Source organism: Lissotriton vulgaris, chromosome 7, assembly GCF_964263255.1.
Source record: "Lissotriton vulgaris chromosome 7, aLisVul1.2, whole genome shotgun sequence".
NCBI lineage: Eukaryota > Metazoa > Chordata > Amphibia > Caudata > Salamandridae > Lissotriton > Lissotriton vulgaris.
In genome coordinates, this window is record NC_141695.1 from 530867524 (window position 1) to 530881160 (window position 13637).

At 44.9% G+C, this 13637-nt stretch overlaps 1 protein-coding gene across 1 annotated transcript in view; it reads right to left on the bottom strand.

Annotated features, from left to right (window-relative positions):
- LOC147701989 (heparan sulfate glucosamine 3-O-sulfotransferase 3A1-like) overlaps positions 1–11695 on the bottom strand; it is a 548752-nt gene extending 537057 nt beyond the window's left edge. The window contains exon 1 of the mRNA XM_086928735.1: positions 11215–11695. Coding sequence (XP_086784861.1) covers positions 11215–11594 — 380 coding nt within the window. The 5' untranslated portion in view covers positions 11595–11695. The remainder of the gene's footprint in view (positions 1–11214) is intronic.
- Between the last annotated feature and the right edge of the window lie 1942 nt (positions 11696–13637).

Sequence of the window (13637 nt, forward strand, 5' to 3'; positions counted from 1 at the left end):
AGGGGACCATGGCGTGCTCACTTCCTTTCTAAGTCGGCAGTAAGGGGAGGGGCTTGGCAAATGTTTGCCCCGATGGTTTTTAAATGGACCAGTTTGGTTCGTCTGGTGCTGCACGGAGTTTTCCATCTCTAACCGGATAGTAAACTGAATTTTCATTGCTGTTTGAAATAAACGTCAGTGGAGACCACCTGGAGTAAAAAAAAGGCACAAGAATCTTTAAAAATAATGTACCGTCTTTTTCGTGAGATGAGCAGGCCAGGGGACAGACATGAGAATCTGATCCTAAATATTTATAGCTCGTTGTACTTTTACTGCCGCCAGGACATAAAATGAAAGAAATGTGAAAGAAGCAATCAACAAGACAAGTCAAAAAAGTATATTTTCAGCAAAGAAGTTGCAATGTAATAGTATAAGCAATTCAAGCTTACAAGACTAGCTCTATGGCTCTGGCGTCTATTGGTGACTTTCTCTGCTTCCTAACGATTTTGTAATGTTTGAAGAAAACATTACGCAAGCGTAGAATTAGGAAAATGCAACAACCCCAAGATAGTATTCACTATTCAGTTTTCCTTCTTTCTTAAAGCTTGCAAACTGAGATGTTTGGGCAAAAAATTCCAATGTTAAAAGTGAAACCATAAGCCCCAAAGTGCAAAATGTTGTTGATTACAAAGCCAGGACTGGTGGATGGCGTCGTGTAAGGTTGTGCTCACATTATGTTTCCAGATGTAAGTGTAACTTGCTCCTCGGAAAAAAACTAACATTTTAAAAACAAATTACTGTGCGATCATTCCTTCAATTTTGCCCAGTCCCTCCTGAGAAGCTCAGTAACCACGATATACTTGGTTCTCTTACGCTTTAAAATTTTGTGACTTAGCAATGTCAGCTCTCTGGTCTCAAATGTCCTTTTATGTTGGGAGTTCCTGGGTAATTTACTCTACTCAGTAATATTTTTGGCAATACAGCCCCGGCATTGGGCACACCCTGACCTAATTATATGCATGTGTGCACGTTGGAAGCAATATGTTTTACACCACTTAACTCAGAAATGGGATAATTTACTGAATGATCTTGAAAAACTCGAGAAAGACTTTAGCAATTTTTTGACACTAAGGAAATCCCAGACAACATAAATACAAAATATTGACTCTGAAGTGCTTCTAATAGAGAAGAGAAACTCCGATGACAGTAATGAGAACTTCCCTCTTTCATGTCTTGTAAACCTTTGAAATTATGTTTTTCTAGTGGAAATGAGCCGCTGACTGTATTTTCAAGTGTTGCTACTTAACATAGCGTGCTAGAAATACCTGAGGAAGATCTGGCTTTCCTTCTTCGAGTAACACTCCTTGTTTACTCTGGCAGCAACTACACAGCCAGTTCTCTCACAGAGAAAGCGCTTCTTATGAGTTGATTTGGAGCAGAATCTGCTGTGCAGATCTTCTTCTCATAAAGGGAAATTTAAAGGGAACACGCTTTGTTTTATCTAACAAGATGGTTTACTCACAGGCACTTTACAAGGTCCTCTTCAAAATGCATTGGACGCATACACCTATAAATGGTGCATGTCTTTGCACAGAAGTCCTAACCACTGACTGACTGTGAGAATAATAAATGTGGAGATATTGGGGCATGCTTACAAAAAAATGTCAGAGCTGGTGCTATGACAAATTTGGCAATGCAGCGCTCTGACATTTTTTAAATGCAGGGGATGCGCTATATTCACATGAATACAGCACATCCCTGTGTTTCCACTAGCACTGGTGCAAAAAAAGCTGCGTAGCATCAGCGCAGGCACCCTTCCGCCATTTAGCAAGGGTGCCTGCGCTGCAGGGGCAATTGTTTATTTGCAGGAAGGGACACCTTCCTGCACATAAACAATCAATAATGGAGATTTGCAGCACACATAGAAAGAACAAAAAACAAGCAGAAATCAATAATTTCTCCTCTCTAATTTCTCGATGCTAAAATCAGGTATTCGCTGGCGTTTGTTCTTGGTTCTGCCTCAGCCTAGTAAATCTGGGGCAGTATCAAAAAGCAATGGGTGTTGCAGTGGAACACCCACAGCCACACCCATTGCACACCCCTAAGCCGCAAAGGACTGCAGCAGAAATGTCCTTATTTACAGGATGGCTTTAAGCCATGTTAAGTAGCTTGGTGCCACCTTGTAAATATGGGAAATGGCGTTGCGCCACCAGAGCATCAAAAAAACGTGACTCTCCAGTGGCGAATGCAGCTTGCAAGTATGCCCCATTGTTTTTCCTGAGTGCAGTCACACTTTGAATCACAGGGTCACGGGCAGTGAGTGAACAGGCCCATGAGGCCAAGTGCTGTCAGTATCACAAACACATGTTGAAAGTGATGCGTTTCATCTTAAAATTAAATACAGTTTGTACTGGTAGTCACTGAAGTTTTGTAGTGGGAGTTCCTTGCTTCTGCAGAATCCTTCAAAATGTACAACAGCCACGTCATGTAATGTGCTGTTTATTACCGGGGTATCGAGGAGCCATGATTCGAAGCTCCACGTGACTCTTCATGCCTCTCCCATCCCTCGACAAAGGTAATAAAGAACATAATGCATTCAGCAGGTCTGCATCTATAGCTTATACAGTGCTGTTTTTTATTGTGCAGTACTTATAACGAATGCTGTTTATAGGAAACCATAACACAAGGGTTTAAAACTAAACATCTAAAAAGTGATTCCAAAATTGAATCTAGGAGACATCTAGGAGACATTAATCAGTGTTTTCTTGTCACTTTTGTTCTACTGCAGTAATACATGTTTGTTTATGTTGATTAGTACACTTGTTTCAAATACTACTGTTATTGACATATGTATGTGTATGATATATCTTTTAATTTAGCACTTTTATTGAGCTCGTACTAGACCCGTATACAAAAAGATGATTTAAAGATTGCATTAAAAATAAGTTCACAATGACATAATTGTTTTAAACTATATATATATATATATATATATATATATATATATATATATATATATATATATATATATATATATATATATATATATATATATATATATATATATATATATATATATATATATATATATATATATAAGAGAGGACATGGAGGGAGGCTCATATTTATTTGTGGGAGGAATTGTGTGTATTACTCAGAAATCGTTTTAACCCTGTACACCGAATCCAAAACTCTGACAAACTGAAAAACGAACAGCTGCTCAGTTTAAGCTAAATAAATAAAAGCGATTCCCAGGAAAGTTTAAATGTGATGAATATGATATACGACTGTCTCTGAAAAAAACACATACTTGGCCCCTCCTCCCACAGGCTGGGAAAGACACAGCTCGTCTCTGGTTCTTTCCCTGGGCGGGGTGTTGCCAGAGTAGGCCTGTGAGGGGCAGTGCAGACACACGGATGAGAAGGACCCCAGCTCTGGTGCTCGCGAAACTGCTGCAGGGATTGATGTAAACTGAACTCACTGTTCGCAGCTGGTTCGCTTGCACGGTCTCTTTAATCACCCGCCGCTTGGTTCATGAGCTCCACACGCGGCTCAGGCTGAAAGGGCGCACCAGGCCCTTACCAGGATAATAGTGCACTGGCAACCAAGTCAGATCTCTTAGTGACGTGATACACAATGATGGGCGCCCCACTGAAGAATGGGGCCCATGTGTCTCCCACAGCTCACATATATGGACCCTCCACCCCCCTTGAAGGGTTGCAGCAGGGCCGGCGCTATAGGCATGGGCAGTGTGGGCGTATGCCCAGGGCCCCGTGCTCAGCTAGAAAACACCTGGCCTCACTTCTGTGTGAAATGCCGCATAATTAGGTAGCCCATCCCTTCCTCCAGTGACCCTTCTCGTCCGAGAACATCACAATTTATTTTTTAAAAGAGATGTCTTGAACTCCCTGGTCCTAGGGCGTCGTGGCGTTCCTGGGGTGCAGGGGTGGGTTAGGGTAAACAGTATGTAGGAAGCGGGCAGCAGCAAAGCCAGCAATTGTGTTGGCTCCCAATGTCAGGGGTGGGGCAGCACCTCTCTTAAAAACCTGCCCTGAAGCCCTGCCCTTCCTGTTTGCGTTCACAAGCAACAGAAGGGCGCCTTTGTTTTAAGGACCCTCCTTGGTTTCAGTGATGCAATATTGCTGTGATGCACAGGAGATGAAACTCCCTTCCTTGGCCCTCTCAGCATATGGAGTAGCTTAATGGAAGTGGAGAACCAGATACAAGTCCTGGCGTCATCTTTAAATCTTGTGATTCTGGGCAAATCATTAAATCTGACGATACCTAAAACAAAAAGTCTGACCTTTAGTAATGTAATTGATACTTGTGTAAAGCGTCCCCAAGACCTTGGGCTGAGTTTGTGCTATAAAAAAACTGCCAAAAAAAAAACACAATGCCATATCACTGTCACCTCACGTCTGGGCACTGTGCATCATGCATGACTAGTGAACCCCATGCTGAATGAATGGGTAGAAGGGTGGCTGGATGAGTGAAAGCATGGATGGCTGACTGAAAGGGTGGATAGATGAATGAGTGAAATGCAGGCGAATGGATGGCATGAAATGGTGGATGGATGAGTGGATGGGTGGATATGTGAAAGGGTAAATGGATGGACGGAGGAGTAAAAGGGTGGATGTAAGGATAGATGAGTGAAAGAATGGATGGAAAAGTTAAAGGGAGGGGGAATGGATGAAAGGATGGATGCCTATGTGCAAGGATGAATGGATTAATGGATTTATGAAAGAGTGGATGGATGGATTATGAGAGAATGGATGGATAATTGAATGAAAGGATGGATGGGTGAAAGGATTAATGGATAGATGAGTGGAAGGGTGGATGTATTAGTGAAAGGATGGTTGGCTGAGGGAAAGGATGGATTGGTGCTTTTAACGGAGGATGAATGGGTGAGTGAAAGAGTGGATGGGTGAGTGAAAGGGTGGATGGATGAGCGCAAGGATGCATATATGAGTGAAAGGGTGGATGTTATGGTGGATGAATGAAAGAATGGGCAGATGAATGAAAGGGAGGAGAAGGGATAAAAGAAAGGATGGATGGGCAAAAGTGTGCACGGATGAGGGAATGGATGGATGAATGAGTAAATGAAAGGATGGGTGAAGGGATAAATGGATGGATTTATTTGGGAAAGGAAAGAGTGAAAGTGGGTCAGATGGATGAGCGATAAGGATGGATGGATGAGTGACAGGGAGGATGGAGGGATAGATGAGTGAAATGATGGATGGATGGATGGATGGATGGATGGATGGATGGATGGATGGATGGATGGATGGATGGATGGATGGACAGGTGGATGGGTGGATAGGTTTGGGTATGGATGGGAACACAGACAGACTGGTGAAAGACTGAATGATGGACAAAAGAATTAATGGATGACAGACTGGTGAAAGACTGAATGATGGACAAAATAATTAATGGATGACAGAATGTAAAGATTAAATGGTGTATTTCAGCGGGTGGGTGGAAGAAAGAAAGGATGAATGTATAGATACTTGGATGGAAGAGATAGAGCTCTTCTGGAGAGGGTCGCGATTACTTGCTTTACTTGTGTGATGCTATAAGAGCTTTGGTTGAAAGTGCGGGTATGTTTATTTTCTGGCTACTGCTTTGCCTATGTGTATTATCCGTGCGTTTATGTGTGGCATCTCTATATCATACGTATGTCATTTTTAGTGATACCCAACTGCTACTTGAATGTTACAATAGTAATTGTAATTTGTAGATTATTTTGTTTTAAGTTTTAGGATCTAGAGAGAGGCTTATAGTGCCATGAGCTGTGCTTGAGATGTATATTGTCTTTGTAGCAATAGGCAAGGTGTCCAAACCAAACTGTAATAGTGCACCCTCAGTGCCTTCTTCAAGAGAGCTGCAGGGAAAACCACCTTTGTGACCTCTGTCAGCCAGTTCAGCTCTCTGCGAAGCCCCCATAAACAAAGTCTGACTCCCAATTGTAAGTCCCACTTGCTGACACACCATAATGAGTTCCCTATAGTGGGTCCATCACAGCAATCCTTTCTTTAGTTCTCCACAACAGCAAGAGCCCTTTAGTAACATCTCCACAGCAATGCAATGCAAGCACTTCTGAATGACTCTAAGGGTACATAAGAGCAATTCTCCAGGGATGAGTTAAGGGGTCAGCTTCCACTTTCTGGCTCTGAAACTGAGCTGTTTTGCAGTAGTCTCGAAGCAAAACCTACTTGCTGATATTTTTCACTGTCCAGATGATAGAAAGACCTAAACTCTTATTGCAGTGGCAGGAATAAGCTGCATTGGTTTACTGCTGCAACAAACACACACAATACCGTGAACAAACGCGCACCAAAGATCCTCACAATTAATTGGCTTTAGTAATGGCTCCAAAATAAGTGCGTCATCAAACTTTCTCTTCCAGTCACAGTAAAAGGGATTGATATGAAAACCATAACTTTCACTTGCACAGACTTCCACCAGAGGAGACTCAAAGTTTTTTCTTTAGGCCACATATAAGTAGTTTATTTTGCTGTTGTTTTCTTGCATTCTGTAACTTGCCATTTCATATTTGCATCATAAATGCAGCAGTACAAGATCCAAAATCAAAGGAATAAATCAAATGGTGTATATGTTTGAGAAATCTGAAAACTCACTTTTTAAACAGCCTTTTCAGTATGGGTGTGCTTTTAACCTTTCTTTGGTGCAGCCACACTTGGATGCATGGCTCTTGTCTACAATACATGGTTTGCTTTGTTTCTACAGAACTCTGCTGTCCTTTTTTAGTTCAAACCTGTGAAGCATATTTTTTTTTTAATGGAAATGCACATGTATTTGAACTGAACTTAATTTTGTTATACCCTGTTGCGTAATGATTCCCATAGAGATGTCATTCAATTAATTTTCCGCCAATGCATTGGAAAGTTTATCATACACTAATCTGGAAACAATCAGTTAAAATTGAGAAAGGAAATCCACCTTTGTGATAGCTTTTCTGTTCAATACGACTACTGTAATTCACTTATTACAGCTTTATAATATGTAGTCTTATTTCATTTGGGTATTTATCTTTTTTTCCATGATACTGGTATCCACATTAGGTCACTTCTGCAATGCCAAAGAAGAATATTAGTCCTGCAGCATCACCTTCAGAGATGTCACATGCAAATTAGAGGGGCCTCACATCTTCCCTTTCATCCGGGGCCCCCAAAAACCTAGCACCAACCCTGGGTTGGGGTTTCCCCTTAAGGGTTGGGTTGCACATGCACCGCAGGGGTTGCGTCACGTGCCGGGGGTCTGTTACTGTCAGCCTAAAACTTAATTTAAAAAACATTATTTGAGAAATACAAGATGGGTCTGGGAGATAAGAATTGCCTTAGGTGTGTGCACTCACCAGAAATACTGGGTTAGGACACCTCGCACATAAATGCTGGACTGTGTCACTCTTGTACACATGAGAAAAGCAGTAATAGGCCATTCAGGCATCTGAAATGCAGCAAGAGGCCATGCACATGCACACACTAGAACTGCTGATGGGAGAAATGCACAGAAAGGAGATAGACTAATTAGAGATCATGCACACACCACACGTGCAGCGAGAGGTCGGCACCCACCAAAAATACTGAGCGACCAAAATGAAGAGCACGTCCAGGAAAGCAGGCGGTGGAGGCCAGTTACACACAAAACATGCTGACATTAGTTATGCACTGAGTGGAAAATGCAGGGAGGGGAGGACAGGGGCACTCAGAAATGGACACATGTTGGGAGAGGCAATGCAACGCTCTTAAATGTTGTATAGGAGGGGCATTCGCACATCAGTGCAAACACAAACAATGTGGGTAGGAGAAGTGCACACCAGAAGTGTTGGAGAGGCCTTGTATGCATCCAAACCATCAGGGAAGGAAGTTGTACACGATCCAGAAGGGATGGAAGGAGCCTTGCACACATCCTAAACATCGGGAACGTAAATTGTACACGTGCCAAAGGTGATGGAAGGGGCCTTACGCACATATGTCAAACGGGGATGGGAATTGTACGTGCCCCAGAAGGGATGGGAGGGACCATGCACACATCTGATGCACTGGGGTGGAAATTGTACACACTCCAGAAGGGATGAGAGGGGCCTTGCACACACCTGAGACACCGGGGATCAGGGCAAGACTGACTACCAGGCTTTCCTTAATAAACAATTCAAAGCAAATGCTTTTAAAAGTACGCTTTAAAGCTTTTGGTGTTGCATTGTTCATTTAAAAGCGTCTGCAGCTCCGTAGTAACAACATCGACCCCTCCGCAGTTAACCCAGACCCCACCCTGCCACCCCAGCAAAAAACACCGGGTAGTTGGTCCAGCCCTGACGGGGATGGGAATTGTAAATGCCCCAGAAGGGATGGAAGGGGCCTTGCATACATCTGACACTTTGAGGATGGACGTTGTACACACTCCAGAAGGGAGGGGTCTTGCACACATCTGACACACTGGAGAAGATGATTGTACACACTCCATATGCGATATGCAGGGGCACAACAGAAACTCTGTAGGTAGAGGTTGGGCAAACACTTGCATTCTGGATGAGTAGGCAATGCACACACCAGAGTAGCTGGAGAAGGATGTGTGCACACATTAGAAGTCAGAAAGAGGGGATCATGCAGACACCAAAAAAGGCAGTAGGATTAGCAAAGGTAGTTGGGTTACACCAGTCTACAGAGCAAGCTAGAAGTGCAATGAGGCCTGGTCCTGGGCCAGCTCTAGCGGTGGTGGCTGCACCAGAGTTGACAATCTTTGTTGGCACGCCCAAATAACTCCTTCTCCACAGATTCTACTAATCTCTCCATAGCACCTCTCTTACAAGTATGTCATTTGTTTTATAGCACTACTCATCCCAATAAGGATGTCAGAGCACTAAACATCACACACAGCTCATACAGAGCCAATGAATCATACATGTGTAACTCGGTCGATAGGAAATGTTGCATAAGACAACGAGGACTACAAAGTGTAGGAGTCACATGTCATCCATACTGGTAGGTTGTAAATGTTAAGAGCCCAGAGTCTGAAGAAGCACAAACTTTGGATTTAAAACATAGCACAATGGTTGAGAACATAAGGTTCTGACCTATCTATGTCTTGAGGTTTGTATGTAGCTCATTTATGCCAGTAGGATTGTAATTTTTAAACTGCAAATAACAAAAGGATCTGTGTGACAAAAGCAGTAACCCACAGAGATAGCTGCATAAAATGCAGTTCTGTATGGTACACCTGCTTTGCAGAAGCCACATCAACCCTCTGCCCTGTTTTATGATGATTTGAAAGTACAACATGACTGTTTTTGTAAGAGAAAAGTAAAAGAAAGAGAGAGAGAGAATCAAGACACTCTCAGGAGGTGTTTTAAAGAAAATGTGTGGCACTTTGTACATGTGTGATCGGTGACAAAGATTCGTAAATAACATAAAAGGGAGGGTTGGTGGGTTGATGAGTGAGTGGATGGATGAGTGAGCAAGGGTGGATGTATATATGGATGGATAGATGAATAGATGGATGCAAGAGTGAAAGCATGCATGGGTGAAAGAGGGTGGATGATTGGATAAAAGGGTGGATAAGTGAAAAAATGTGTGGATGAATGAAAGGTAGGGAAGATGGATTAAACAGTGTTGATGGATGAGTGAAAGGAGGAATTGAGTGAAAGGGTGGATGGAATAAAGGAGTGAAAGGGTTGATTGATGGATGAGGGAAAGAGTGGATAAAGAGATGGATGAGTGAAAGGATGGATGGATAGGTTTAGATATGAAGGGGGGATAGACAGAATGGTGAAAAAACTGAAAGATTGATGAAAGACTGAATAGACAATAGAATGTAAAGGGTAAATGGTGGACATCAGCAGGTAAATAGTAGGGTGAAAGGATGAAAGGATCAATGGATAGATTGATGGAAGAGACAAGAGTATCTTCGTGGGAGGGTCATAATGAGTGGCTTCATTTGCTTGGTGCCATAAGAGCTTTGGTGCTACGTGGGGGTATTTTCAGTCTCTTCCTACTCGCATGCTCAAAAATATACAGTATTGTGCCAAACAGCAGTCAACAGTATGACATTAAGAAGGTGCAACTATTGCAAAAAAAAGGAAATGTTAGCATATTATCGCATTTCTTTTTCATTTTGTGTAATGAGTTAAACTGCTTTGTTTATATAAACATATTTCTCATGTGTTTTGGTATGTGCTGCAACTAATATAGAAGTTGTTAAGTTTCATCATATCTTGCCCTTAGCCCTGCCCCTGGCCCCACCCATCATTACACCTCTAGCTCATTCCAACTAGTACCTGCACTTATTTTTTCCCATTTAAAACACTGCTGAACATTGATGCACATACAAGAATCTTAGCAGCAGGTGGTTTTAATCTCATTAGAGATTTCCAAACAGTGTCCCAGGCTGGTATAGAGGCACGATCACACCAAGCTTAAGGTGGCTTTGGACTTGTGAGATGATCAGTGTGGGACGGTTTTATAGTTTTCTTTATGGCCCCATCGTCTCTCCATAGCCCCTCTCTCACATGGTGTGGTGGGCTGGCTAGGTACTGTTGATTTCTCAGATATTTCCACAAATATCCCTTGCAGCAAGCACAAATGTGTGTACCCTCCCATACCTTGCAAAAACACCAATAGAGTGCGTCTTTCTTTACAAATGTATAACTGCCCCGATTTGCAAACGTGGGCCACTATTTTGTAGCTATTTGATTCGCTACTTGGGCACTTTTTTTTGGAGTTCGGGCCTATCTTCAGCCCCAGTCGGGCTCTGAAAAGTAGCACAGTAGAATGGTTTGAATAAACAGTAGAATGCACTAAAATAGTTGGAAGAGGCAGTAGAGTAGCATATCTGAAATGCGGGGAAAGGAGCGAGGAAGTCTGATAGGCCTGTTCGGAGTTATTAATGCCCCGCTATTAATGCCCTCCCTCTGCCTTGTATCCACGCCCTTTAACTATTGAGCAATTAAAGCCAAGTGCATTAAGACGATCATCCACCCCAGACGATGCCACTCATTTAGAAGGCAATTAACGACTTGTGGCAGTAAGTCACCTATATCAGCGTAAGCCATTGAACATGGTGTTATTAATGGCCTCATCTCACCTGTATCAGGTTTACACTTTTAGTTTTAGTTTGTACAGGTTACTGGATCGGTGGGCTGAGCTCTGTGAGGGCGAATCTACACTACAGGCATTAATACATTATTTCAGAAAACGCCTGGCCTGGGCATTAACTCACCTGTACCAGCTGAATCCCTTGTCGTAGTTCCTGTCGAAGAAGTGGGGCTCGGCGCCCACGGCTCGGATGTCGGGGTGCACTCGCAGGAACTCCAGCAGGGCGCGCGTGCCCCCCTTCTTCACCCCGATGATGAGGGCCTGGGGGAGCCTCTGGATGCCCTCCTCCAGCGGGGCGAGGGTGCTGGGACGCCTCTGTACCCCAATCCGCCGCAGCAAGCTGTGCCTGACCAGGGTCCCCCCTTCCTGTGCCGGTGGGGCTGGGCACCGCTCCGTCAGGCAGTACAGGAAGGCGAGGGACATGAGCAGGGAAGAGAGCGCCAGAAGGAACCCCCTCATGAGAGTGCGGGGCATGCGCTGTGGGGGGCCCGCCAGAGGCGCCATGAGAGCCAGGGACTGGGAGCCCCCATTCTAAGAGTTCACGTGGAGCATGTTTGAGTGTATCTTTTTTAAAATAACCCTCTCTCCTTCCAGTCCGTGCCTTTAGTTCAATATATTACTGCAAACGACGGTGGTGCTTTCCCCTGAGACCGTCAGAGGATGAAGAGACAGTGGCCACTCCAGGGAGAGGTACAACCAGCAAATTCCACTAGAGACCCCACTATTCGAGTAGAGACCACGGGGTCCAAGAGACCCCAAGAAGGAGATTTGGGGAATAAGATCAAAAGTTAAAGTTTTTTGCAAAAGACCCAGGGTATTAAGGCCAGACAAGAGTCAAATCATACTCCAAGTGACTTCAACCACAAGCGAGAGAGCGGGATGAGTGAGAGGTGTCAGACTTACTCCAAATATAGAGACGGTTTCTGAGATGTTAGACTCATAGACACAATGAGTTGGGGATGTGAGACTCACACAATGAGTGAACATGTGCTCTGAAGTGAGTCACTCATATGCGCAGCGAGGGACACTGCGGTCCGAGTTGTGAGACTCTTGCGCGATGAGGGTGAAACCTAAGCAAGTGTGAGACTCATCCCCAGTGAGTGAGACCTCACAGGCCACTACTGCTGCGGGCATCAGAGTTCCGTGACCCCTTGTGGCACGTGTGGGGTGCCAGAGTTCCAGCTCGAGTGTAAGGTGGGGGGGGGTGGGGGGGGGCTGTATGCTGACCCCCAGAGTGCCCCGCCCCCTCTGTCCTGCAGAGTTGCTGAAGTTGGGCACCGGCTGGGTCCACTCCCCGCTCCTCCACAGACGCGGCTGTGTTTAGAGGCGCCGCCCCGTGTGAGGGGGCAGCTTCCACTGCCGGGTCCTCGTGAAGATCTTCAGTGCTGCGGTGGCTGCGGGTCCTGTCTTGCGCCTGCTGCTCCCTTCCTCGGTCGTTATCCACAGGTGCGAAGCCGCCGGCGCGAGCCGCACACTCGGTCCAGAGCGCCGGTAGAGCGCGCGCTGCGGCTGCTGCTTGCCCGGGCTCCACAGCGCGCGCGCCTCCACGCTCCCTCCCACGGAGTGGAAGGCGCCCACTGTTCCCCCTGCAGCTTTCAGCCTCCTGCAGGTCGAGGCGGCCCCCACCGGTCCCACACCTGTCAGCAGCAGCGGGCCCTTCTGATGTCCCATGAACAGGCAACTTCAAGCCAAAGGATGCCACAAAGGGGTGGTTTGCCTCACTTTATGTGCGATATGAATATGTCAGGGGAGCTGTTACTTTCCCATCCTCACCAGATCACCTAAGGGGTGGGACCCCCCTAGTGTTCTCTCCTTGGTGTGATCCTTTACATCTGTCTCACACCCCTGTTCAATCCCTGGATCAGTCTCAAGGTGTGTCCCTCAATGTCCCTCTCAGAGAAATTGCCCTACAAATTACCGTGGTGGGGTGTGTGATCCTCTGTAGAACCATCTCAAGGGCCCAATAACCTTAATTCTTCCCAGGAGTCAGTGATACTGGGGTCCGTTCAGATTCCTCCAAGGGGGGAAAGGGGTGGAGGTTGGGGGGGGGGGGGGGGGGGGGCTGGTGCTCTTCCAGTTTAAGTGCTCACTGTGGCTACTCACTGCTAGTGGGATGCCTTTGTACATTTATCATAATCAACATCAAGTAAGAGACGATTTCATCATATATATGAATTTTTACTACTTTTGTGTCAGGCATGGCCGGAATTCAGTCAGGATAGATCGTTATAAATCATGGGACACTATGTCAGGGTTAGCCAAAGGATTAAAAGAGAGCACCTACAATATGTCAGTAATGTGGCCATTCCTGCAAAAGGTAGCAAGTACTGGATTTAAATGATAATCCACCAATCTCTCCGCATGCGCTTCCAGAGACGGAGATAGTTGGAACAACCTCCAGGATCAGTCTGGAAAAATGATTATTAACAAAGAGAGAGAACACACCACACCAGTGAGGAAATGTCAGAGGAGAATTCGCCTGCATCCAGAGCAGATGACATTGACAATTTTAGGGTTGGGGTAGAAATAACACAATGGCGATTAACA